The sequence below is a fragment of the Salmo trutta genome, chromosome 17, assembly GCF_901001165.1.
Source record: "Salmo trutta chromosome 17, fSalTru1.1, whole genome shotgun sequence".
In the NCBI taxonomy this organism is placed as follows: Eukaryota; Metazoa; Chordata; class Actinopteri; order Salmoniformes; family Salmonidae; genus Salmo; species Salmo trutta.
This window is the reverse complement of record NC_042973.1, coordinates 32,115,914-32,141,733: the sequence shown is the minus strand read 5'-3', so window position 1 is coordinate 32,141,733 and position 25,820 is coordinate 32,115,914. Positions and strand designations below refer to the sequence as shown.

General features: G+C 42.9%; 1 protein-coding gene across 1 annotated transcript in view; it reads right to left on the bottom strand.

Moving 5' to 3' along the window:
* LOC115152047 (voltage-dependent calcium channel subunit alpha-2/delta-1) overlaps positions 1 to 25,820 on the bottom strand; it is a 131,039-nt gene that overhangs the window by 98,922 nt on the left and 6,297 nt on the right. Inside the window, exons 2-3 of the mRNA XM_029696518.1 lie at positions 7,976 to 8,057; positions 7,736 to 7,852 (exon numbers count right to left, since the gene is read on the bottom strand). Of these exons, the coding sequence (XP_029552378.1) occupies positions 7,736 to 7,852; positions 7,976 to 8,057 (199 nt within the window). The remainder of the gene's footprint in view (positions 1 to 7,735; positions 7,853 to 7,975; positions 8,058 to 25,820) is intronic.

The following is a 25,820-nucleotide window of genomic DNA, read 5'->3' as shown; positions in this document are numbered from 1 at the left end:
GTTTATTTTCTCGCTTTACATATCAAATTAGCTGACAATACACAGCTAACTCCTGCTAGTTATCTAGCTAGCTAACAACATACTTCATGATCAAGTAACATTAGCATGTCAATAATTAACGTTTACCACTCCAAAACAAATATAAAAGTACAGTAATGTTATCATACAGTGTCATTCATATTATAATATAGCTAGGCCACACAGCTAGCTAAATAAAATCATTTCTGCATCCTTCTCACATCAACGTACTGGCATCTTCTCATATCATTGTGCTGGTTGTTAGCTGAATGCTGACGTAAAGATGAACCATAGCTAGATAGGAGCTCTTAGGCTTATACTAGCACATTAAAGTTACCTTAGAACAAACCAAGCTTAAAATGATACATTTCTTGGAAGTCAATAGGCCTATATGAGGTAAATTGAAATTTAGACTGAAAACGTTAATAATTCTCTGGGGAGTTGCTCTTTGCCTGGACATGGATGTTGGTGTCTAGCGCAGTCAAGCAACAACAAAAACACAGTTGAGATTTAAGGCTACGGTAACAATTTCAGAATGTAATAGGCTGTTACTACAATTTCAGGTAAAAACTAAAACAATAAAAAAACACTTGTACGTTTCAGCTGTTTCAAAAACATTGCTCCGCTATTAAAATTTCTACTGTATGAGTGTTGGCTCAATGAGACAATTCTGTTTACACTGCCCTGCTTAGAGGGGGGCAACTGTCGGGTGAGTGTTGTGCGCTACCTCCTCCTAACTAAATATAGTTCTGAGAACATGTTTCAATAAGACTTTTAATAACACTGCTTGCTTAGTTCGGGTTAACTGTTTTGAACTCCAAGTTCTTTGAAAGTTATTATTTTGTCTTCTGTCATGTGGCTAGCTGATGGTGGAAACTTCTATTGCAGTAACATTGAAGGACCAGGCTAGTATTACTTAGCCAGCTAGAAGGATGAAGTAAGAAGCGAATGTTCAACAGAGCCTACCTCAGCAGGAGCAAAAAATAGGCCTCTAAATTCTCATAATAACGTTACTTTAGAGAGAGTAGGCTACTGAGAAAGACAGTGACGTGATGCTCAGTGGAGGGGCTGAGGCAGGCTGCAATGCATGCAGGAGGAAGCAAAGGAAAGACAGAAAGAGAGAGGAAGCAAGCAGAGAGAGAGGTTTGTACAGTGGTTCCCAAACTTGGGGTGGGGCCCCAAGGGGGGGTCCCTTGAGAAAATCAGAACTAATCTTATCAAACAAGTTAGAAAAAAATATAAGATGTTTCAATATAACATGTCCACTTGGCCTATCCTTCCCTATAGGCCTACTTTAAAATGCAAACGGTTCTAAAATTGTAATATGTTTTTGTTTATATATTTTTTTATTTTATTTTATTTCACCTTTATTTAACCAGGTAGGCAAGTTGAGAACAAGTTCTCATTTACAATTGCGACCTGGCCAAGATAAAGCAAAGCAGTTCGACAACATACAACAACACAGAGTTACACATGGAGTAAAACAACATACAATCAATGATGCAGTAGAAAAAAAATAAGACTATATACAATGTGAGCAAATGAGAGGTAAAGGCAAAAAATGCCATGGTGGCAAAGTAAATAAAGTATAGCAAGAAAAACACTGGAATGGTAGATTTGTAGTTTGAAGAAAGTTCAAAGTTAAAATATAAATAATATGGTGCAAAGGAGCAAAATAAATAAAATAAATAAATACAGTAGGGGAAGAGGTAGCAGTTTGGGCTAAATTATAGATGGGCTATGTACAGGTGCAGTGATCTGTGAGCTGCTCTGACAGCTGGTGCTTAAAGCTAGTGAGGGAGATAAGTGTTTCCAGTTTCAGAGATTTTTGTAGTTCGTTCCAGTCATTGGCAGCAGAGAACTGGAAGGAGAGACGACCAAAGGAGGAGTTGGCTTTAGGGGTGACCAGAGAGATATACCTGCTGGAGCGCGTGCTACAGGTGGGTGCTGCTATGGTGACCAGTGAGCGGAGATAAGGGGGTTATCAGTGGTTGTTCGTCTTATCTCGATCGTCCACTGGAGTTTTTAGTTTACCCATTACCCACCTTTTTTTTTACCACTACATCACTGATATTAATACAGAATCATAAGTAATATTCTCATAATTCATGTGAATGTCATAATAAGATCATGTGTGCTCCATTGATATCTGTTTGTGCCTAGGAATACAAATGCTAGGATTACAAATGCACAACTTTGGAAGCATGCTTGGGGTCATTGTCCATTCGGAAGACCCATTTGTGACTAAGCTTTATTTTGTGAAGTGCACCAGTCCCTCCTGCAGCAAAGCAACCCCACAACATGATGCTGCCAACCCTACACGGTTGGGATGTTGTTCTTTGGCTTGCAAGCATCCCCCTTTTTCCTCCAAACAAAATGATCATTACGGCCAAACAGTTCTATTTTTGTTTCATCAGACCAGAGGACATTTCTCCAAAAAGTATGATCTTTGTCCCCATGTGCAGTTCCAAACCTTAGTCTGGCTTTTTTATGGCAGTTTTGGAGCAGTGGCTTCTTCCTTGCTGAGCGGCCTTTCAGGTTATGTCGATATTGGACTCGTTTTACTGTGGAAATAGATACTTTTGTACCTGTTTCCTCCAGCATCTTCACGAGGTCCTTTGCTGTTGTTCTGGGATTGATTTGCACTTCTTGCACCAAAGTACGTTCATCTCTAGGAGACAGAACACGTCTCCTTCCTGAGCGGTATGGCGGCTGCATGGTCCCATGGTGTTTATACTTGTGTACTATTGTTTGTACAGATGAATGTGGTACCTTCAGATGTTTGTAAATTGCTCCCAAGGATGAACTAGACTTGTGGAGGTCTACAATTTATTTTCTGAGGTCTTGGCTGACTTCTTTTGATTTTCCCATGATGTCAAGCAAAGAGGCACTGAGTTTGAAGGTAAGCCTTGAAATACATCCACAGGTACACCTCCAATTGACTGAAATGATGTCAATTAGCCTATCAGAATTTTCTAAACAGTTACTGTTTAGAAAATGCGGGTTGTGTCAGCCCCACGCTCCAGACCTCCAGTGCGTCTCCCCAGTCTGGTGAGACCTGTTCTGGCTCCATGTAAGAAGCCTCCGGTGATGATCCATGGTCCGACGCCTCCAGTGATGATTCATGGCACAAAACCTCCAGTGATGATCCATGGCCCGGAGCCTGTAGTGATGATCCATGGCACGAAGCCTCCAGTGATAATCCATGGCCAGGAGCCTCCAGTGATAATCCATGGCCCGGAGCCTGTTGGGATGATCCATGGCACGAAGCCTTCAGTGATAATCCATGGCCAGGAACCTCCAGTGATGATCCATGGCGCGGAGCCTGTAGTGATGATTCATGGCAAGGAGCCTGCAGCGACAGTCCCCAGTCTGGAGCCTCCAGCGACGGTCCGTAGTCCAGAGTCTCCAGCGGCGGTCTGCAGTCCAGAGTCTCCAGCGGCGGTCCGCAGTCCAGAGTCTCCAGCGGGGGTTCCCAGTTCGGAGTTTCCGGTGACGATCTACGGTCCGGTTCCTCTGGCGACGATCTACGGTCTGGAGCTTTCGGCGACAACCCCCGAAAGAGAGTCGCCACCGAGCATGGCGGATCCGCGAGTAGAGCGGGGTCTATGTCCCGTATCGGAGCCGCCACCGAGTCTAGATGCCCACCCGGACCCCAGTATTGAGTCAGGTTTTTCAGCCGGAGTCCACACCTTTGGGGGGGTACTGTCACGCCCTGACCATAGAGAGCCCTTTTATTTCTCTATTTTGGTTAGGTTAGGGTGTGATTTGGGTGGGCATTCTAGATTTTGTATTTCTACGTTCTATTCTATGTTTTCTATTTCTTTGTGTTTGGCCAAGTATGGTTCCTAATCAGAGGCAGCTGTCTATCATTGTCTCTGATTGGGAATCATACTTAGGCAGCCCTTTTTCCCACCTTCAGGTTGTGGGATCTTGTTTTTGTATAGCTGTTTGAAGCCTGCAAGACTTTTCGTTCGTTGTGTTGTTTATTGTTTTTTTTCTGGTTCACCTTAAATAAAATTATGATGAACCCAACTCGCGCTGCGCCTTGGTCTACCCATAACAACGAGCGTTACAGTGGAAAGTTTTAAGAACACATCACGGACAAACTGAAATGGTCCACCCACACAGACAGTGTGGTGAAGAAGGCTCAACACCACCTCTTCAACCTCAGGAGGCTGAAGAAATGTGGCTTGTCACCTAAAACCCCCACAAACTTTTACAGATGCACAATTGAGAGCATCCTGCCAGACTGTATTACCGCCTGGTACGGCAACTGCACTGCCCACAACCGCAAGGCTCTCCAGAGTGTGCTGCAGTCTGCACAACGCATCACCGGGGGCAAACTACCTGCCCTCCAGGCCACCTACAGCACCCAATGTCACAGGAAGGCCAAATAGATCATCAAGGACAACAACCACCCGAGCCACTGCCTGTTCACACCGCTACCATTGAGAAGGCGGGGTCAGTACAGGTGCATCAAAGCCGGGACCAAGAGACAGCTTCTATCTCAAGGCCATGAGTCAGTTAAACAGCCATCACTAAGATAGAGAGGCTGCTGCCTACATACAGACTTTAGTAAATGGATCACTAATCACTTTAAATAATGCCACTTTAATAATGTTAACAGATCTTGCATTACTCATCTCATATGTAAACTCAACAAAAAAAGAAACATCCTCTCACTGTCAACTGCGTTTATTTTCAACAAACTTAACATGTGTAAATATTTGTATGAACATAACAAGATTCAACAACTGAGACATAAACTGAACAAGTTCCACAGACATGTGACTAACAGAAATGGAATAATGTGTCCCTAAACAAAGGGCGGGTCAAAATCAAAAGTAACAGTCAGTATCTGGTGTGGCCACCAGCTGCATTAAGTACTGCAGTGCATCTCCTCCTCATGGACTCCACCAGATTTGCCAGTTCTTACTGTGAGATGTTACCACACTCTTCCACAAAGGGACCTGCAAGTTCTCAGACATTTCTGGGGGGAATGGCCCTAGCCCTCACCCTCCGATCCAACAAGTCCCAGACATGCTCAATGGGATTGAGAACCGGGCACTTGGCTGGCCATGGCAGAACACTGACATTCCTGTCTTGCAGGAAATCACGCACAGAACGAGCAGGTGGCATTGTCATGCTGGAGGGTCATGTCAGGGTGAGCCTGCAGGAAGGGTATCACATGAGGGAGGATGGCAGCATTGTATGTGCAAAGTTTTAGACTGATGAAATGAACCATTTCATTTCTGTTCAAAATATTCTATCAAGACTGCCCAAATGTGCCTAATTTGTTTATTAATAACTTTTCATGTTCAAAACTGTGCACTCTTCTCAAACAATAGAATGGTATTATTTCACTGTGATAGCTACTGTAAATTGGACAGTGCTGTTAGATTAACATGAATTTAAGCTTTCTGCCAATATCAGATATGTCTATGTCCTGGGAAATGTTTTTGTTACTTACAACCTCATGCTAATCGCATTAGCCTACGTTAGCTCAAATGTCCCGTGGAAGGGACACCGACCCCGAATAAGTTTTTAACCTCTCTCCCTCTACTATAGCCGCCTTTGGTGATTGGACTGAGAGGGATGGAAACACAGACAGCTTGCAGCTACCACATTTTACAACGTGTGATTCATTCACTATTATATCATCATTTAAAAAAAGTGAATGATCTATGTTTCATATTCTTGTTTGTGCTAAGGTTCATATGAATAGTACTGATGAATGTATTACAATTATGTTGGTGAGGTTGACTTGAGTGAAATATTGTTACGTTTTTTTATGCTTTGGTATTGTAATATTTTCTGAAATTGGTCTCCTCACCTGTTGCTTCCATTTCAATAGCAAAGTTGTTTATGAATTACACAATTGTCAGAAAGTGAGGATAAATCAGGCTAAAATGCTGCAACGACATTGGACACTTTTGATGTATCTAATACCAATGATCAAGGTAAGACATAGCTATAACTTACTACTTCTGTTTGATGAAATTGTCATGCCATTATGCTATTGTATGTAATTTGAGCATTGGTTTGATTAGACAATGTAGGTAACTAGCTAGCTATGGTGGAGAGGTTGATTTGAAGCAACAAACATATACAGCCGATCTGAGCTCATGCCTGCATGTTAGATAGTTCATAGATAACCTTGAATTCAATTCTGAATATGGCTGAGATAATTGAAACAAGATAAGTATTCTGAGGGTAAATGTTGTCACAATGATTTAGCTAGCTTGCCAGCTAGCCAACTTGTGCCACAGCTGGGCTGCTTGAACAATACGTGAACCCGGGAGCCTGGCTGGCAAGCTCACAACTAACGTTACAATGTCAACTAACGAAACAGATACAATTTCAATAAGTACATTTTGAATATGGCTTAGATATGGCTGAGAACAAAAATATATTGAGCGTCAATGTTGTTGGGATATAACGTTAGCTAGCTAGCTAAAAACCCATGTAGCTGGCTGCTAAGATATGAGAGAGCAGCTATGTTTTAGTTTTGCGTCACAGCTCAATACATAGAACAAATAGATTGCCAATAAGGACATGCTGCATTTCTCACTTTGAATGAGACTGCATGATCTGTAAACATTCCGTATTCATCCTGAATGAATCATGAATAATGATGAGTGAGAAAGTTACAGAGGGTCAAATATCAAACCCCCAAGACATGCTAACATCCCCTGTTGGTAATGGTGAGTGCTTGTCTTGGGGATATGATTTTTGACCTTCTGTAACTTTCTCGCTCATCATTATTCAGGATTCATTCAGGATTATCCGTAATCATGTTAGCATCCACATTAATGTAGATGTATTTAGAAATATATTGTATTCTTACTCACAATAAAAATGACTCCAAAATGACACAATCAACTATTTACCATTCATTTCTGTTGGGCACAAACTAATCAGAAAACAACCAAAACAAACTGCAAAATGCATCCAACAAGTTTGTAAAGTCACAAGGTCGATGTAATTATTGCGTGCTAGGAATATGGGACCAAATATTAAAGTTTTGACTACCTTATTTATAAAAATAATTTGTACCCCTGCCTTTTTTTAAATATATTTTTTGGGTATTTCTTGTTAAACAAAATCTCTTAATCTGAACACATCTATTAGTATAAAATTATATAATTTCCCTTTTTTTGCATAAAATATAGCTCAGTGTTTGAATTTTTTATTTTATACTGTCATTATTGCTCACCTTTATCAAGGGTGTCAATCATTTCGGACCCCACTGTATTTTAGAAGGGGTTGGAATACAAAAGATATTCATACTTCATATTCCAGCGGAAGATGAGTCTCTGATCTACTTCTGCTCAAAGGAATACATGCACAGTCATACAGTATATCACTCCTCTCTGTTACCAACCTGCCCCTCACATTACCATGGTCTTCTAACCATCCCCTGGTCCTAGCCTGTACTGTCACATCTCACCTCAGCTTTCTACAAGTGGAACCTAACATACAGTACATGGGCCCCCCATAAGATTTGAAATAACATTCATGTGATTACCCCCATAAGATGCGTACACCCAAGAGTCAATGTGTCATTCATTTCAGTCCCTCTCCACTCCATTGTGGTGCATTATAGTAGCAGTGGCATCCTCAAGGCTCAAGCACACCTGATTCAAAAGCTCAACTAGTCATCAAGCCTTTGCTGTTGGGGGTACATGAGGAGCATATAAACCCTGTGTCTTACTTCCAGAGCGGCAGCCCTCTTCAGTAAAAGCTGTTCTATGTTCCTGGCTGCCCTAGCCACTAGTTCCTCTGCATCGTTCGACTCTACTGTGTACAGGTTCTTGTTGTCCAGGAAGATCTAGAGAGAGTGAGCATACACACTGGTTACACACACTGTCATAGTGTCCCTTGATAGACATCCATGTTTTATGTTATATAGTGATTACTATGCATTATAACATGTTATGAAGGTTTAGGTCACCTGTGTGAGGCTCTTCCCGGCACTGGCGGTGTCTGCCAGTGTCACCAGCTCTAGCTGTATCTGATCCACCCATTCCTTTATCCTATAGGACAAGAGAGAGGCACAAACAACCAATCAGATCACAAAAACAGACATCAAACATCCCATACCGGTAGTTCAATTAAATAAATCCCTCCTCACCTAAATTAGCCAGCGTTTATGTTACTAGTAGCTGCCTATCATCAGCCAACATCCCTGTCAATCAGATAACTTCAGATGGTTTCAAAGCCAATATAACCACATCAGACGACTCTCACAAGAATGGAACATGGCATCACCTGTCCAGTCAAATCACTCAACAATCACTCTAATACAATGTCACACAATAAGATCACTGGCCTAGCCGTCAACACTGCCAGAGCCAATCAGATCATTACTCTCAGGGGTCAAAGGAAAAGTCAAACAATCAAATACTTATTACTAGGTTCACACACAATGTCAACAGGTAGCTAGCTGTCTCAAGCTGGGTCAGACCAATGAGATTCAGTGATGTGTGGGGACAGGCCTCTGCAGAAATCTACCTCTGTGTGTGTGTGTGTGTGTGTGTGTGTGTGTGTGTGTGTGTGTGTGTGTGTGTGTGTGCGCGTGTGTGTGACCTTGTTAGAGCAACCACAACCAAATGGGTCCACTCCATATCCAAGTGCAGTGGAGCCAAAACTTCACTCACTGAGCTCTTGATAATATCACTACTGACATACAGCACCTTTGTCTGTCTCTGTCTCTTTCTCTCCATCTCTCCCCCTCCACTTCTCTATATCTCTCTCGCTCTATTTTTCTCTCTCTCTCTATTTCACCAGGATCACATTGATGCCATACCTCCTGACATCCTGGGCTGAGCCACTGTGGTGTTGCTTAGAGTAACAAAGAGCTCAGATGAAAACATCAGGGTCTGCCTAAGAACATTTTTATTCTGTAACCTTTAGAAACATTGTGAAACATTACAAACAGACAGACAGACAGACAGACAGACAGACAGACAGACAGACAGACAGACAGACAGACAGACAGACAGACAGACAGACAGACAGACAGACAGACAGACAGACAGACAGACAGACAGACAGACAGACAGAGACAGAGAGAGACAGGAAGAGAGAATATTGCATGCAGTTGGCTGGGGGTTGGAGTGGGATGTAGATGATATCATTGTCATTCATTGTCACGCACAGACCACACCACACACACACACACACACACACACACACACACACACACACACACACACATCCGTGTGTCATTTGCAGCTATTTACACAGTCCCTGAGAGTAATGAGTGTAAAGCTGGTTACTTGAATGTGTCCAGACGATTGTGACTGGGGAGAGGGAATGAGAGAGGGGAGGAGGGGTGAGAGGTGGTTAGGTATACGGAATAATTGTGTCCCTTATCTGTTTCTCCTTTCCTCCCCTCTCCTCTCCTCTCTATAGTGCCTGAGATCTAAAGCCCTGAGATCTGAGCAGACAGTGTGTGTGTTTGTGTACGCGTGTGCCTTCATCCATGCATAGATACATATATATATTCCCTACTAGACGGCACTAAACAGACATGGTCTTCCTTTTTCTATCTCCTAGCCAACTTTGCAGTATTTATTTAAATTTTTTGTGTTTTTTCTTACATTATTTGCTCAGCATTTTCTTATATTATTATATATATTATATAGATCAGTGGTCACTCAGACATTTTTGCTGAAATTTGACTTCCCTGTCCTGGATCCTTTGTATGAACTTCCCGAGGCAGCTCTATTCATCCCGGGGGCTGCACCAAAACACTGACGCCAGATGAGAGGTGGAATGAGTGAGACCCTAGACTCAGACGTTCAGTCCCTGGACAATAAAGTAGACAAGCTCAGGGTGAGAATCTCCTTCCAGAGAGACATCAGGGACTGTAACATACTCTGTTTTACTGAATCATGGCTCTCTTTCCGGGTATATTGTTCCTGTGCATTGTCAGCAGTTTCTTCGTCCAGGAAGAAGCAACGCTCAGGGAAGTCGAAAGACAGAGGGGTTTGTTTCATGACTAACAACTCACGGTGTGATTGGTACAGGTACTCAATTCCGTTTGTTCTCCCGATCTGGAATACCTCACCATCAAATGAAGACCGCATGACCTTGCGAGAATAATGTATTCGGTCACAGTCATTGCCGTGTATATTCACCCCCAAGCCGACACTGCGACAGCTCTCAAGGAACTACACTGGACTTTGTGCAAACTGAAAACCCCATATCCTGAAGTCGCATTTACTGTAACGGTGGACTTTAATAAAAGGAAATCTGAGGATAGCACTACCAAAATAATATCAACTCGCAACACGGACCATAGATCATTGCTAATATCCCTTCCGGGATGGCTACAAGGCCCTCCCCCACCCTCCCTTTGGCAAATCAGATCATGCCTCCATTCTGCTTCTCCCCACCTATAGGCAGAAACTTAAACAGGAAGCTCCCATGGTAAGGACAGTTTAACTTTGGTCTGACTAATCAGAATCTATGCTTCAAGATTGTTTGATACCTCGGCCTAGAAATGTGTCGGGTCAACTCTGAGAATAGTATTGACGTATACGGTGACTGGGTTCATCAGGAATTGCATAGAGGACGTTGTTCCCACTGTGACAATTAGAATTGATCCAAACCAAAAACCACTGACAGATAGCAGCATTTGTGCAAAACTGAAAGCGCAAAACACAACATTTAGCCATGGCAAGGTGATTGGTAACATCGACGTATACAAACAGACCAGCTACGACCTCGTAAGAAAATTAAAGAGGCAAAACGACAGTACAGGGACAAAATGGAGTTGGGACTCAACTACTCAGACACTAGACGTATGTGTCAGGGACTCCAGACAATCATGGATTATAAAGGGAAAGCCAGCCACGTCACAGACACCGACACCTCACTCCCTGATGAGCTAAACACCTTCACCCGCTTCGAGAATTTGTATACAGCCCCAACAATTTGAATACAGCCCCAACAGACCCACGGATGACGCAATTGCCATTGCACTGTACACGGCCCTATCTCACCTAGACAAAATAAATACGTAGGAATGCTGTTTGTCAACCACAGCTCAGCTTTCAACACCGTAGACCCTCCAAGCTCATCACTAAGCTCAGGGCCCTGGATCTGTACCCCTTCCTGTGCAGCTGTGTCCTGGACGTCCTGACAGGATGACCCCAAGTGGTGAAGGTAGGCAACAACACCTCTGCCACATTGATCTTCAACACAGAGGCCCCACAGGGGTGCGTGCTCAGCCCCCTCCTGTACTCCCTGTTCACCCATGACTGCGTGGCCATGCACATCTCCAACTCACAACACTGGTAGGCCTGATTACCAACAAAGATGAGCCTATAGGGAGGAGGTAAGAGCCCTGGCGGAGTGGTGCCAGCAAAATAACCTCACCCTCAACGTTAACCAAATGAAGGAGCTAATCGTGGACTACCGGATACAACAGAGAAAAAACGTCCCATCCACATCGACGGGGCCGCAGTGGAGAGGGTCAAAAGCTTCAAGTTCCTCGTTGTGGACATGAAAGAGAACCTGAAATAGGCTGAAGAAATTTGGCTTGGCCCTTAAGACCCACAAACTTCTCCAGATGCACCATTGAGAGCATCCTGTTGGGCTGTATCATCGCCTGGAATGGCAATTGCAACGTCCGCAACACCAGGGCTCTCCAGAAGGTGGTGCGGTCAGCCCAACGCATAACTGGGGGCGCACTCTCAGCCCTCAAGGATATCTACACTACCCGGTGTCACAGGAAGGCCAAGAAGATCATCAAGGATCTCATCCACCCAAGCCATGGCCTGTTCAACCCGCTACCATCTAGAAGGCGGAGACAGTACAGGTGAATTAAAGCGTGGACCGAAAGACAGAGAAACAGCTTCTATCTCCAGGCCATCAGACTTTTAAACAGTCATCACTAGCCAGCCTCCGCCCAGTACTCTGCCCTGCACCTTAGTCACTGTTCTAGCCGGCAACCACCCTGCTTGGCACATATCTCCACTCAGACCACATTCACACTCCTCCAATATGTCAGTGATGTGGCCAAAGACCTCAACATTTAAACACATAAAAAAGTGATACTTTGTAAACTCATTATGCATTTGTTTTAAAGCAAATTGTTGATCATCTCCAATGCATCTACAAATTGACCTTTTGATTTACAAGTGGATATCTGTCAAACTGACCAATACAGACGTACCTCTTCTCCATTCATGTTTAACCCCTGTGCGGCCTCCGTCCCGTATGCAGAGCCAGCGAAAAATCCTATCGCCATTAGCATAACAAAATGTAATATTTTTTTTTTCAAATTATATCGTTTTATAGATACACCTCTCCTGAATCGAACCACATTGTCCAATTTCAAAAAGGCTTTACAGCAAAAGCAAAACATTAGATTATGTTAGAGGAGTATATCGTAAAAGTAGCCACATAGCCATTTTCCGACCAACCACATGCATCACAAATAACCAAAAAACAGCTAAATGCAGCACTAATCTTTTACAAACTTCATCAGATGACACACCTAGGACATCATGTTACACAATGCATGCATTCTTTTGTTCGATAAAGTTCATATTTATATATAAAAACAGCATTTTACATCGGCACGTAACGTTGACTAACTATTTTCCCTCAAATGCATCCGGTGAAACAGTGCTACAATTTACTAAATTACTATTCAAAAAACATTTTTAAAATGTAATATTGTCATTCTAAGATTTATAGATGAATATCTCTTGAAAGCACCTGTAATGCCAGATTTAAAAATAACTTTACTGGGTAATCACACTTTGCGATAAAAGGGGATGCGATACTCAGCGCAGACCTATATTTACTAGGTAATTTTCTATCTTGGAACAATCGCATATCACATCTAGTCTTGTATACTATTGTCAATAATCCCTTACCTTTGGTTGTCTTCATCAGAAAGCACTTCCAGGAATCCCAGGTCCACAACAAATGTATTTTCGTTCGAAAAAATTACTCCTTTATGTTCCAAGAGCTTGTTCTTGTTAGCGCGTCTGAAGGCTGATCCAAATGCTCCGTCGGCCGCGGGACAGCTATTTAGAGAAAATGCATTTTTTTTTCCATTTAGGTTCGTTCAAACATGTCAAACGTTGTATAACATAAATCTTCAGGGCCTTTTTCAACAAGAGAGCCAATAAGATTCGAGGGGGACGATTGCATTGTTTTTCAAAATGTTTCGAAAGGGGAGGGAAGCCAGGGCCGCCGGCGTCATAATGGTGATGGCCCTCCTCATGTGACCAATTTCAACAGCGTCTCATTCATTCAGTTTTAACAGTAGGAGACTCAAACTACTTTGTAAAGACTGGGGACATCTAGTGGAAGCAATAGGAAGTGCTCAACGAGCCATTGCTCACTGTGTGAATTACAGGCAAAGATGTGAAGTTGAGTCCACAATTCAGAATTCCACATCCTGTTACGATCGGTCTCGGGGTTTTGACTGCCATATGAGTTCTGTTATACTCACAGACACCATTCAAACAGTTTTAGAAACTTTAGGGTGTTTTCTATCCACAAGTATTAATTATATGCATATCCTAGCTTCTGAGTTTGAGTAGGAGGCCGTTTAAAATGGGCACAATTTTTTTTCTAAAATCGCTGTAGCGCCCCCTATCCTAGGGGAACGCCAAGAGGTTTTAATCAGCAAGTTTGTCTGAGTTGGCAGGGATGCTCTGCTCTGCTTATAGAGATAGAACTGTAGCTTTTAAAGTCTTGGTCAGAGAGCGCAAGAACGAGATGGAGTGTAATGAGTATCTCAGCGGAATGCTGATGGATCCAAGATGGCGTAGCAGTGCAGACGTGGTTTGTCATCCTCTGTTTACTTTTTGTATTTTTTGGCTTTTTAGTATATATTACCATTTTTAAATTAAATATACCTTCCAGTAACCCGCCTCACTCAATGTGACACGGATCCACAATTTCTTTTAGACCTTATAGCCAAAACTCGTATCAGAGGCTAGCCAGCTACTAGCTATTTAGTCATTGTTAGCCACTGCTAGCGACCTTTACCCTGCTCAGGCACCATATGTTTTTTAGCCTGGATAATCCCTGCCAGCCTCGGACTGTTTTTCTCCACTACAACGGTGGATTTCTGCTGTAAACCCTGGACCATTGATCACCACAGGTACCTAGCTGCCACTGAGTGACCCAGCCCCGAAGCTAGCCCTGAGCCAGGCGCATCTCCCGGCTAGCAAATGTAATTACCACAATTACAATACCTCTTTCGCCATCTGGCCCGGTCCCTTCGTCGACACGGCGCCCCGACGTACCACCACGACTGGTCCGCAGATGGAATTCCATCAGCTGTGCCTTCAACCGGCCTTTGCCGGACGTCGGAGCAGACACTTCTACTTACCCCGGACTGCTAACTTTAAATGCCGTGTCTCCCGCATGCTAGCGTAGCAACAACCACCCCGCGGCTTCCCTGTTCCATCTATTCCTGTACAATGGACTCTATGATCACTTGGCTACATAGCTGATAACAGCTGGACTGATCATTTATCACGGTACTCCACTTTGTTTACCTTAGTTTATTTGTCGGCCCTAGCCCCGAACTCAGGCCTTGTGTGTAGTTAACCGACCCTCTCTGCCCATGCATCGCCATTTTACCTGTTGTTGTTGTTGTCTTAGCTGATTAGCTGTTGTTGTCTTACCCGTTGTTCTCTTAGCTAGCTCTCCCAATGAACACCTGTGATTGCTTTATGCCTCGCTTTATGTCTCTCTCAATTGTCAATATGCCTTGTATACTGTTGTTTAGGATAGTTATCATTGTTTTAGTTTACTGCAGACCCCCTAGTCCCACAGTACATGCCTTAGATACCTCCTTCATACCACCTCCCACACATGCGGTGACCTGACACAGTATAACCTGCGTGTCCAGAGATGCAACTTCTCTTATCACTCAGTGCCTGGGCTTACCTCCACTGTACCCGCACCCCAACATACCCCTGTCTGCACATTATGCCCTGAATTTATTTTACCATGCCCAGAAATCTGCTCCTTTTTTCTCTATCCCCAACGCACTAGACGACCAGTTTTGCTATCCTTTAGCCGTACCCTCATCCTACTCCTCCTCTGTTCCTCGGGTGATGTGGAGGCTAACCCAGGCCCTGCGTGTCCCCAGGCACTCTCATTTGTTGACTTCTGTAATCGAAAAAGCCTTGGTTTCATGCATGTTAACATCAGAAGCCTCCCCCCTAAGTTTGTCTAAACTAGTTGCCCTCAATCTCACACAAATTATCAAGGAAACCACCAGGTATAACCCTAAATCCGTGAAAATGGGGACCCTCATAGATATTATCCTGACCAACTTGCCATCCAAATACACTTCTGCTGTTTTCAATCAGGATCTCAGTGATTACTGCCTTTGACCGCGGACCCCGCTATGGGTCCGCGGTCAAACGACCACCCCTCATCACTGTCAAATGCTCCCTAAAACACTTCTGCGAGCAGGCCTTTCCAATCGACATGGCCCGGGTATCCTGGAAGGATATTGACCTCATCCCGTTAGTCAAGGATGCCTGGTCGTTCAGTAAAAGTAATTTCCTCACCATCTTAAAAAAGCATGCCCCTTCCAAAAAATGTAGAACTAAGAACAGATATAGCCCTTGGTTCACTCCAGACATGACTTCCCTTGACCAGTACAAAAACATCCTGTGGCGGACTGCAATATCATCGAACAGTCCCCGCGACATGCAACTGTTCAGGGAAGTCAGGAACCAATACACACAGTCAGTCAGGAAAGCAAAGGCTAGCTTTTTCAAACAGAAATTTGCATCCTGTAGCTCTAACTCCAAAAAGTTTTGGGACACTGTAAAGTCCATGGAGAACAAGAGCACCTCCTTCCAGCTGCCCACTGCACTGAGGCTAGGCAACACGGTCACCACCGATAAATCTATGATAATCGAAAATGTCAATAAGCATTTCTCTACGGCTGGGCATGCCTTCCTCCTGGCTACCCCAACCCCGGCCAACAGCTCCCACCCCCCACAGCTACTTGCCTGAGCCTACCCAGCGCCTCCATCACCCAAATCAAGATAGCAGATGTTCAGAAAGAGCTGCAAAACCTGGACCCGTACAAATCTAGCTGGGCTAGACAATCTGGACCCTCTCTTTCTAAAATTATCCGCCGCCATTGTTGCAACCCCTATTACTAGTCTGTTCAACCTCTAAAGATTGGAAAGCTGCCGCGGTCATCCCCCTCTTCAAAGGGGGTGACACTCTAGACCCAAACTGTTATAGACCTATATCCATCCTGCCCTGCCTTTCTAAAGTCTTTGAAAGCCAAGTTAATAAACAGATCACTGACCATTTCGAATCCTACCGTACCTTCTCCGCTGTGCAGTCCGGTTTCCGAGCTGGTCATGGGTGCACCTCAGCCACGCTAAAGGTACTAAACGATATCATAACCGCCATCGATAAAAGACAGTCAATCACAGTATTCTTATCAGCAGACTCAATAGCCTTGGTTCCTCAAATGACTGCCTCGCCTGGTTCACCAACTACTTCGCAGACAGAGTTCAGTGTGTCAAATCGGAGGGCCTGTTGTCCTGACCTCTGGCAGTCTCTATGGGGGTACCACAGGGTTGAATTCTCTGGCTGACTCTTTTCTCTGTATATATCAATGGTCGCTCTTGCTGCGGGTGATTCCCTGATCCACCTCTACGCAGACGACACCATTCTGTATACATCTGGCCCTTCTTTGGACACGGTGTTAACTAACCTCCAAACGAGCTTCAATGTCATACAACACTCCTTCCGTGGCCTCCAACTGCTTTTAAACGCTAGCGAAACCAAATGCATGCTTTTCAACCATTCGCTGCCCGCACCCGCCTGCCCGACTAGCATCACTACTCTGGACGGTTCTGACCTAGAATATGTGGACAACTACAAATACCCAGGTGTCTGGCTAGACTGTAAACTCTCCTTCCAGACTCATATCAAACATCTGCAATCCAAAATCAAATCTAGAATCAACTTTCTATTTCGCAACAATGCCTCCTTCACTCACGCCGCCAAACTTACCCTAGTAAAACTGACTATCCTACCGATCCTCGACTTCGGTGATGTCATCTACAAAATAGCTTCCAATACTCTACTCAGCAAATTGGATGTAGTCTATCACAGTGCCATCTGTTTTGTTACCAAAGCGCCTTATACCACCCTCCACTGCGACCTGTATGCTCTAGTCGGCTGGCCCTCGCTACATATTTGTCGCCAGACCCACTGGCTCCAGATCATCTATAAGTCTATGCTAGGTAAAGCTCCGCCTTATCTCATCTCACTGGTCATGATAAAAACTCCTAACCCGTAGCACGCGCTCCAGCAGGTATATCTCACTGATCATCCCCAAAACCAACACCTCATTTGGCCGCCTTTCCTTCCAGTTCTCTGCTGCCAGTGACTGGAACGAATTGCAATTTTTTTTTTTTTTTTATAAAATAAACTAACTTTAAACATCAGCTATCTGAGCAGCTAACCGATTGCTGCAGCTGTACATAATCCATCTTTAAATTGCCCACCCAATCTACCTACCTCATCCCCATATTGTTTTTATTTACTTTGCTGCTCTTTTGCACACCAGTATCACTACTTACACACCATCATCTGCTCATCATCTTCTCATCTATCACTGCAGTGTTAATCTGCTAAATTGTAATTACTTTGCTACTATGGCCTATTTATTGCCTTACCTCCTCATGCCATTTGCACACACTGTATATAAACTTTATATTTTTTTCTATTGTGTTATTGACTGTACGCTTGTTTATTCCATGTGTAACTCTGTGTTGTTGTTTCTGTCGCACTGCTTTGCTTTATCTTGGCCAGGTCGCAGTTGTAAATGAGAACTCTCAACTAGTTTACCTGGTTAAATAAAGGTGAAATATATATATTTTTTAAATGCTGTGTTGAACTATGGACTAATTACACATCACTATAGAGGCAGACACAGTCTAACACACACACTCACACTCTTGTGTGACAATGCTTTTATACAACAGATAGGGCTTCAATACAGTGGGGACAGTTCAACAATTTAAGAAACACAACCTCTAGATACAACTATACCAATTTTGTCACCTAATCAAAAGGCCAAGGCAAAACAGACAGATTGCAGTTTAATGTTTGGGACTTCCATTTACCCAACCTGCCACAGATACTTCTCCTTGTGTCGCATTCTATTACATCCCCAGAGTAATCACTGGTCCCTAGACTAGGGGGTGAAACTAACTGATCACACACAATAATATCTGGCTGTTACCTTCAATAATCAGCTCTTTAACCCTGGAAGATCATTGCGGAACAGAGCATCACCCTCTTCTTCCTAATTTCCCAAAGCTACACTTGGTGTGGTAAGAGTCTAGACCAGGTCATATAATCTGGTATTGCACAGTAATAAACCATATTTGATCTCTGAAATAAACCCATGAAACATATTCTGTGTTTCACTGTATGAACTTGTAGGATTGGTAGTCACAGAATAGCCTTAGTCTACAGTAGAATAGCATCATTTAATATATTCTACAGTCAGCATTAGTTTAGCGCTGACTAGTTTTTTCAACAAGTTGACACGACATGCCTTGGCATGCGCACGTCTTCATTGATCACTTAGCTGACCGTAATGAAGGCGACCAGCACGTGGGAATCTGCTAGTAAAAAGTAAGACATGTTCATTAACATTTGCACTTACATAAACAGGCTATACACTGTTAAACCATGAAAGATGTGAAATGTTTTAGGGATGGGCATGAGTAATCAAATACTCCAGTACTCAAACCGCCGTCAAAACTCAATCTTTAACCAGAAAACAATTATTTTTCAAATACTGTAAAACTTATTTGGTCGAAGTTGTTTCTTGCTTTGACTCTAGCGTTCCATTTGTGTGCATTTGCAGGACACAACAACAAAAAATTAACCAAACCAAGTATCACACAGTTTTGCTCCCTAAATTCCTTTCCCCTCTGTGTCTCACTCATTCAAATGTGTTCTGACTGCTACACAGGCGTAATGTGTGTGCCTACAGAAATAAATGCCTATAAAAACGTATCTAAAGCGATACACAACACACCCTGATCTGTTTCACCTGTCTTTGTGCTTGTCTCCACCCCCCGTCAGGTGTCGCCATTTTACCCATTGTCCCCAGTGTATTTATACCTGTGTTCTCTGTCTGCTGCCAGTTCGTTTTGTTTGTCAAGCCTACCAGCGGTTTTACCCTTGCTCCTGTCTGTTTCAAGTTTTCCCGGTTTTGACCATTGCCTCTGCCTGCCCTGACCCTGAGACTGCCTGCTGTTCTGTACCTTTTGGACTCTGATCTGGATTACTGACCTCTGCCTGCCCTTGACCTGTCGTTTTCCCTTCCCGTTCTAGTAATAAACTTTTGTTACTTCGACACTGTCTGCATCTGGGTCTTCCCTAAAACCTGATAGCCACCTTCCTTGCCAAATGACAACAGTTTTATAACAAATTCTAAATGGACTGGTTTACTTAAGTAGGAAAATAAATGTGTGTTCCAACAATGAGCTGCAGTTTTGGAAAAATTGCGTAATTTCTCGCTTAGGCTACTTTGCGGTTGAAACTAGTTACCACAGCCACAAAGTCTAAATTGTCTATGTCTTAAAAATTCATTATTTTAAAATGTGCTTTTTGTTTTAAATTAAGGTTAGGCATACGGTTTTCAGTCTGGTTAAGTTTAGGGTTAAGGGTTAGGTTTAAAATCAGATTTTAAGATGCGAAATTGTAGAAATGTATGACTTTTATGACTTTCTGGCTGTGGTAACTAAGGTCAGTAGGAGAATTAGGAAATCCCTACAGGTGTAGATAAAAAAAGACCCACGTGAGAGTGGCAACACTGCTCAGTGTTATTGGAAGAGAGTGCCATATGCTTCACCGTCACCTAGATCTGGGGGAAGGGAATAGAAACAATTAAAAGAATATCCTTGACGTTTTACAAAGACATTCGAACCCACCCGTAAAATTATTTCTGAAAGATTCATTTTTAACACGAGAACAAACTCAAGCAGAGACAATATGTTGTGAGGTTGCGTCAATTGTCGGATTCATGTGATTTCGGGTTAATAAGAGACGAAATGATCAGAGACAGACTTGTCATTGGCTGTAAAGATAACAGAGTAACACGAAACCCAAACCGGCTGCACGTGTACGCCATCGTGCATACATTTATTTTGTCCCCCTACACCAAACATATCAAAAACTCTGAACCAATGACATTAATTTGGGGACAGGTCGAAAAGCATTAAACATGTATGGCAATTTAGCTAGTTAGCTTGCACTTGCTAGCAAATTTGTCCTATTTAGCTAGCTTGCTGTTGCTAGCTAATTTGTCCTGGGATATAAACATTGAGTTGTTATTTTACCTGAAATGCACAAGGTCCTCTACTCCGACAATTAATCCACACATAAAACCGCCAACCGAAACGTTTCTAGTCATCTCTCCTCTTTTCAGGCTTTTTCATCTTTGAACTTATATGGTGATTGGCATCTACACTTTCACAGTATTACCACAACGACCGGCAAAACATTTCGTCTTTCAATCACCCACGTGGGTATAACCAATGAGGAGATGGCACGTGGGTACCTGCTTCTATAAAACCAATGAGGAGATGGGAGAGGCAGGACTTGCAGCGTGATCTGCGTCAGAAATAGAACTGACTTCTATTTTAGCCCTTGGCAACGCAGACGCTTGTTGGCGCACGTGAGCAGTGTGGGTGCAATAATTGAATAACGACGTGTCTGGTCTGGTCAGCATGTAAGAGCAAGTATGCTGCGCGAACCACAACTTACGCTGAATGAATAAAGCAACTTACGCTGAATAACCTATTTTGGTTAGGTCAGGGTGTGATTTAGGTGGGCATTCTAGATTTTGTATTTCTATGTTCTATTCTACGTTTTCTATTTCTTTGTGTTTGGCCGAGTATGGTTCCTAATCAGATGCAGCTGTCTATCGTTGTCTCTGATTAGGAATCATACTTAGGCAGCCCTTTTTCCCACCTTCAGTTGTGGGATCTTGTTTTTGTATAGCTGTTTGAAGCCTGCAAGACTTTTCGTTCGTTGCGTTGTTTATTGTTTTTTTCTGGTTCACCTTAAATAAAATTATGATGAACCCAACTCACGCTGCACCTTGGTCTACCCATAACGATTGTTACAGCCATAGATATATGCAGAGCAAGTGAACAGATGCAGAGGCAATTAAAAAATATGAAAACTGTCCCTGAACAGACAATCTGTCAATTATGCCACTCAAAACAAATACAGAGGCCATGTCGATAGAAAATGGAAACATAATTCATTGTACAGTGATCTAAGGCGGAAAAATACTAAAGAAGGGTGCATGTACTGTGGGTCAACACACGCAAAAGCGAAATGCCCAGCATATGGGGTTATATGCAAATTGTGGGGGAAATAGCCATTTTGCTGAACTGTGCAGACAAAGTAAGCCTGTCAATCTGCTAGAACACGATACATGCAGTGATCATAATGATGATGAAGAAGCAGACATGCTATACATGACAGAGGTTCGTTCTGTTCAAAGTAGCAAAGATAAATGGTTTACAAACTTAAAGCTTATCCTACTGACATGTGATAACTGTGATTATGATCCAAGCAGCACTATCAAATGCCAGTTAGACAGTGTCTCAACTGTCAATATGCTCAGCTACAGAGACACTATGCAAGTAATGCAGGATGGAGATGTAAAGCCTCAACCAAGCAAGGCAAGGCTAAGGCTGTACGATGGCTCGGTTATTACACCAGTAGGGGAGTGTGAACTACAAGCCAATCATAATGGGGAAACATATGTGCTAAAGTTCCAAGTGGTGAAAACTTTGCAAAAGCCTCTCCTTTCAGCAGAAAAATGTGTGAAAAGCTAAAGTTGCTACAGCTCAACTGTCACGTCTGTCTGAAGGATCGGACCAAAATGCAGCGTGTTCGTAGTCCACATATTTATTTTTTCCGTGAAACTAAATGCAATACACTAAATACTTGAAACACAAAAAACAACAAACCGTGACGCAGAGAGGAAACCACTGTCGTGTCTTTGGGTACCATTAAACTGAAGATAGGTTTATCAATTAACTCCCTGTAATTATTATCACTCAATTAAACTGATTAATCGTTTAATTGTAATTAACTAGGAGATCGGGGCACCAAGAAAAATATTCAGATTACAAAGTTCTAATTTTCCTAATATAACTTTCCTATATTATAATATAGGCCGATTATCTTCTGGTTTCAATGGTGTATTTTACCTCGCGTCTAGTCTCATTCCAAACGTTGTAAATTGTTGTATCTGCACGAACCCAGTCTTTACTAAAATCATCCATACATCAATTGTCTTAAAATCATTTATTTACTACACTAAGTAATTAACAGAAAACATACAAACAGTAATTATGGTCACAAAGGATTGGTATAGTAATGTGCCCTAATGGCTAACAAGCATAGCTGGTCTGTTAGACAATGGGTCATAAACGGTCAGCTGAGAAGTTACACAGAGTTCATTAATATTAACAATTGACAATTGAAGGCTCACTCATTCGGGAACAATTGCAATCAATATATATTTACGCTCATGTGTCGTCGGGATTCTTGTTGGAGAGTTCTGTTGAGGAGTTTTGTCCGCGTTCTCTCTCTCTCTCTCTCTCGGTTAGAATGGATCTTTCAGAGCGACATTCATTAATGTCGTCATAGAATGGATGTTTCGTTGGTCTTCGCGTTCGATGATATAATTTACTTAGCTGCAGACTAATAATTAATATCAAAGACTTGTTCTTATTCTGTCGATATCGATAGTCTAAAAGTTAACTACGTGGTATGGTTCACTTTCAGTAGAGTACTTGGATGATAAAACCTAATGGCCATGGAGTGCAGGCCTGGTCTGTTGAAATGTAAATCAGGGGGTGTTTTATAGTGCCCATAGAACAGGCTTGTCAAATGACGCCTGGTCCTGTATGTGTCCCTGGGGGCGTGCCTATGACTGAGTTAGACTTGGTTACAGAAATACAATTCTATCACATTAACATCGGTACATAGCATCTCAATGTATTACAAATAGCTTTATCCTTATTAATACATTTTATACATTTATACAACCATTATGATGCCAGTCTCATCGCTGAGGCTATTATATAAACCGTTTTATGGTAATATGGCTATATTGTCTCTCTATGAAACATGTGGTAGTAGATTCTCCTCTTGGAATTTTTACAACCCTGGGTTGGGGGGAAGGTAGGTTGGGTGATGGTACAAAGGGGAGGGGGTCAACTGTCCTTCCTGTACCCAAAGAGGCCAACGTCATGACACCACACTACTCAAAAGATAATCACCCACAAGAAGAGGTGGGACAAACATCAACTTAAATATGACCTCCAATTAGAGGTAACGAGGATCAGCTGCCTCCAATTGGAGATCAACCCAAACAACACCAACATAGAAATACAAAACTAGAAACTGAACATAGAAATACAAAAACAGACAAACCCCCCCTGTCACGCCCTGACCTACTCTACCATAGAAAATAACAACTTACTATGGTCAGGACATCAACCACCAACATGTCTTTTCACTAAAGAAAAACAAAAGGTCCCATCAGACTGGGAACACCTCAGAGGCAATACTGAAACAGTTTGAGGACATTTTTGAAGGGATGGGGGCTCTGCCAGATGAGCTTCACCTGGTGGTGGATGAGACTGTTAGACCAGTTCAACAGCTTCCCCACGAATCCCCATTCCACTGAAGGAAAAGATATTAAAGGATGTTGATTCAATGGAGGAACAGGGTGTTATTACGAAGGTCACCAAACCTACTAAGTGGATAAGCAACATGGTTGTGGTAGAAAAGCCTGGCAAAATAAGAGTCTGCCTTGATCCAAGTGCCCTGAACAAAGCCTTATGTAGGGCACATTACCAAATGCCTACCATTGAAGAGATACTGCCAAGCCTGGCAAAAGTGAAAATATTTTTGGTTATGGATGCAAAAAATCGGTACTGGCAGGTACGGTTGGATGAAGATAGTAGTTACCTCAACACATTTTGAACCCCCAATGGTAGATACCGGTGGACGAAGTAACCTTTTGGAGTGAAACCAGCTGCAGAGGAATATCAGTGAAGGCAACATGATGCACTTCAGGGACTGCCAGGAATAAGCGTCATAGCTGATGACATCCTGGTATACGGCTGTGTTGCTAGAATGGAAGAAGCAGTGCAGGACCATGACCACAACCTGACTCAGCTCTTACAAAGAGCAAGGGAGATGAATCTAAAGCTGAATGAAGACAAAGTTAAGCCCAGGCTCACAAGTATTACATACATGGGACATCTTCTGTCAGCTGAAGGCCTGAAGCCAGACCCCAAGAAGGTGGAGGCAGTACAGCAAACGCCGCCAGATGCAAAAGCAGTGCAGTGACTGCTTGGCTTTGTAAATTACTTAGCCAAATTCCTACCTCATCTGTCTGACGTATGTGAGCCATTGCGTCGGCTGACCAATAAAGATGTGCTATGTGCATGGCTTCCTCAACATGACGATGTATTGGAAGCAAATCAAGAAATTGGTTAGCAACCAACCAATACTGACATACTATGATGACCTCTCTGAAGATGTGATGCAAGTGGCCTAGGGGCAGCGCTCTTGCAGAAGGGGCAGCCCATTGCATTTGCTTCAAGGACATTGACACCCACGGAGCAAGGCTATGCCCAAATTGAAAAGGAGTGCCTAGCTATAGTGTTCGCCTGTGACCATTTTGATCAATACCTTCAGTGCACACTGATCACAAGCCGCTTGAGGTTATCTGAAAAAAAACTATTCGGTCTGCCCCAAAGAAACTTCAAAGGATGACGTTAAAGTGTCAGTGTTATCAACTACAGGAGGTATACAAGAAAGAAATAGAGCTTCACATTGCAGATTTCCTTACTAGAGCAACACTACCAACAACGAGTCACCCCCAATATCGGACAAATGCGACTGTATATGCTCTACAGGCTGAGGTTGAAGATGTGAACCATGCTACTGATCAAAACAACTCCTCCAAGACATGGGATGCTATTAGAGGACAAGACTTCTCGAATGCTTCAGTCTTTAATCCTAAGAGGCTGGCCGGACATAAGAAAGAGTATGTCCATCCTGGTGAGGGACAACTGGACATACAGAGACAAACTCACAATGCAGGAAGAGGTTGTCTACAAAGGCCCAATGATTCTCTCTCGTATCCATGGGCACTCAGGGGTCAAAGCGAGTCTCAGGAAAGCCAGAGACTCAGTATTCTGGCCAACCATGACCCAAGAAATGTTGTGGCTGTGTGCAGCATATGTAATGCTAATCTACCTAAGCAGCAAAAGGAAACGCTGCAGCCACATGACATACCAACACGTCCTTGGTCTAAAGTGGGAATGGATCTGTTCACCGTACAGAACGTTCATTTTCTGATTATAGTGGACTGCTATTCAGAGTTTTGGAGGTGGAGAAAGTGATTGACACAACAGCCACTTGCATCATTGACTGTGGTAAGCAGCAGCTTAGCAGATATGGCATACAGACCCAGTTCACGAGTCTGTTTGCAAAAGCCTGGGAATTTCATCATGTGACCTGTTCTACTTTAGTTTTTGCCTTAAGTAACCTTCTGTCTTAGTACTTTCTAGTAAAAAATAATTTGAGTACTCGAACAGTCAAAAAAGGTCAAATGCCCATCCTTAACAAGTTTATAACCTAAACTTCAGTTCTTAAAACGTAATCATTAGGCATTTAGATTTGCCAATAAGTGTTCTCATCTTAAACAC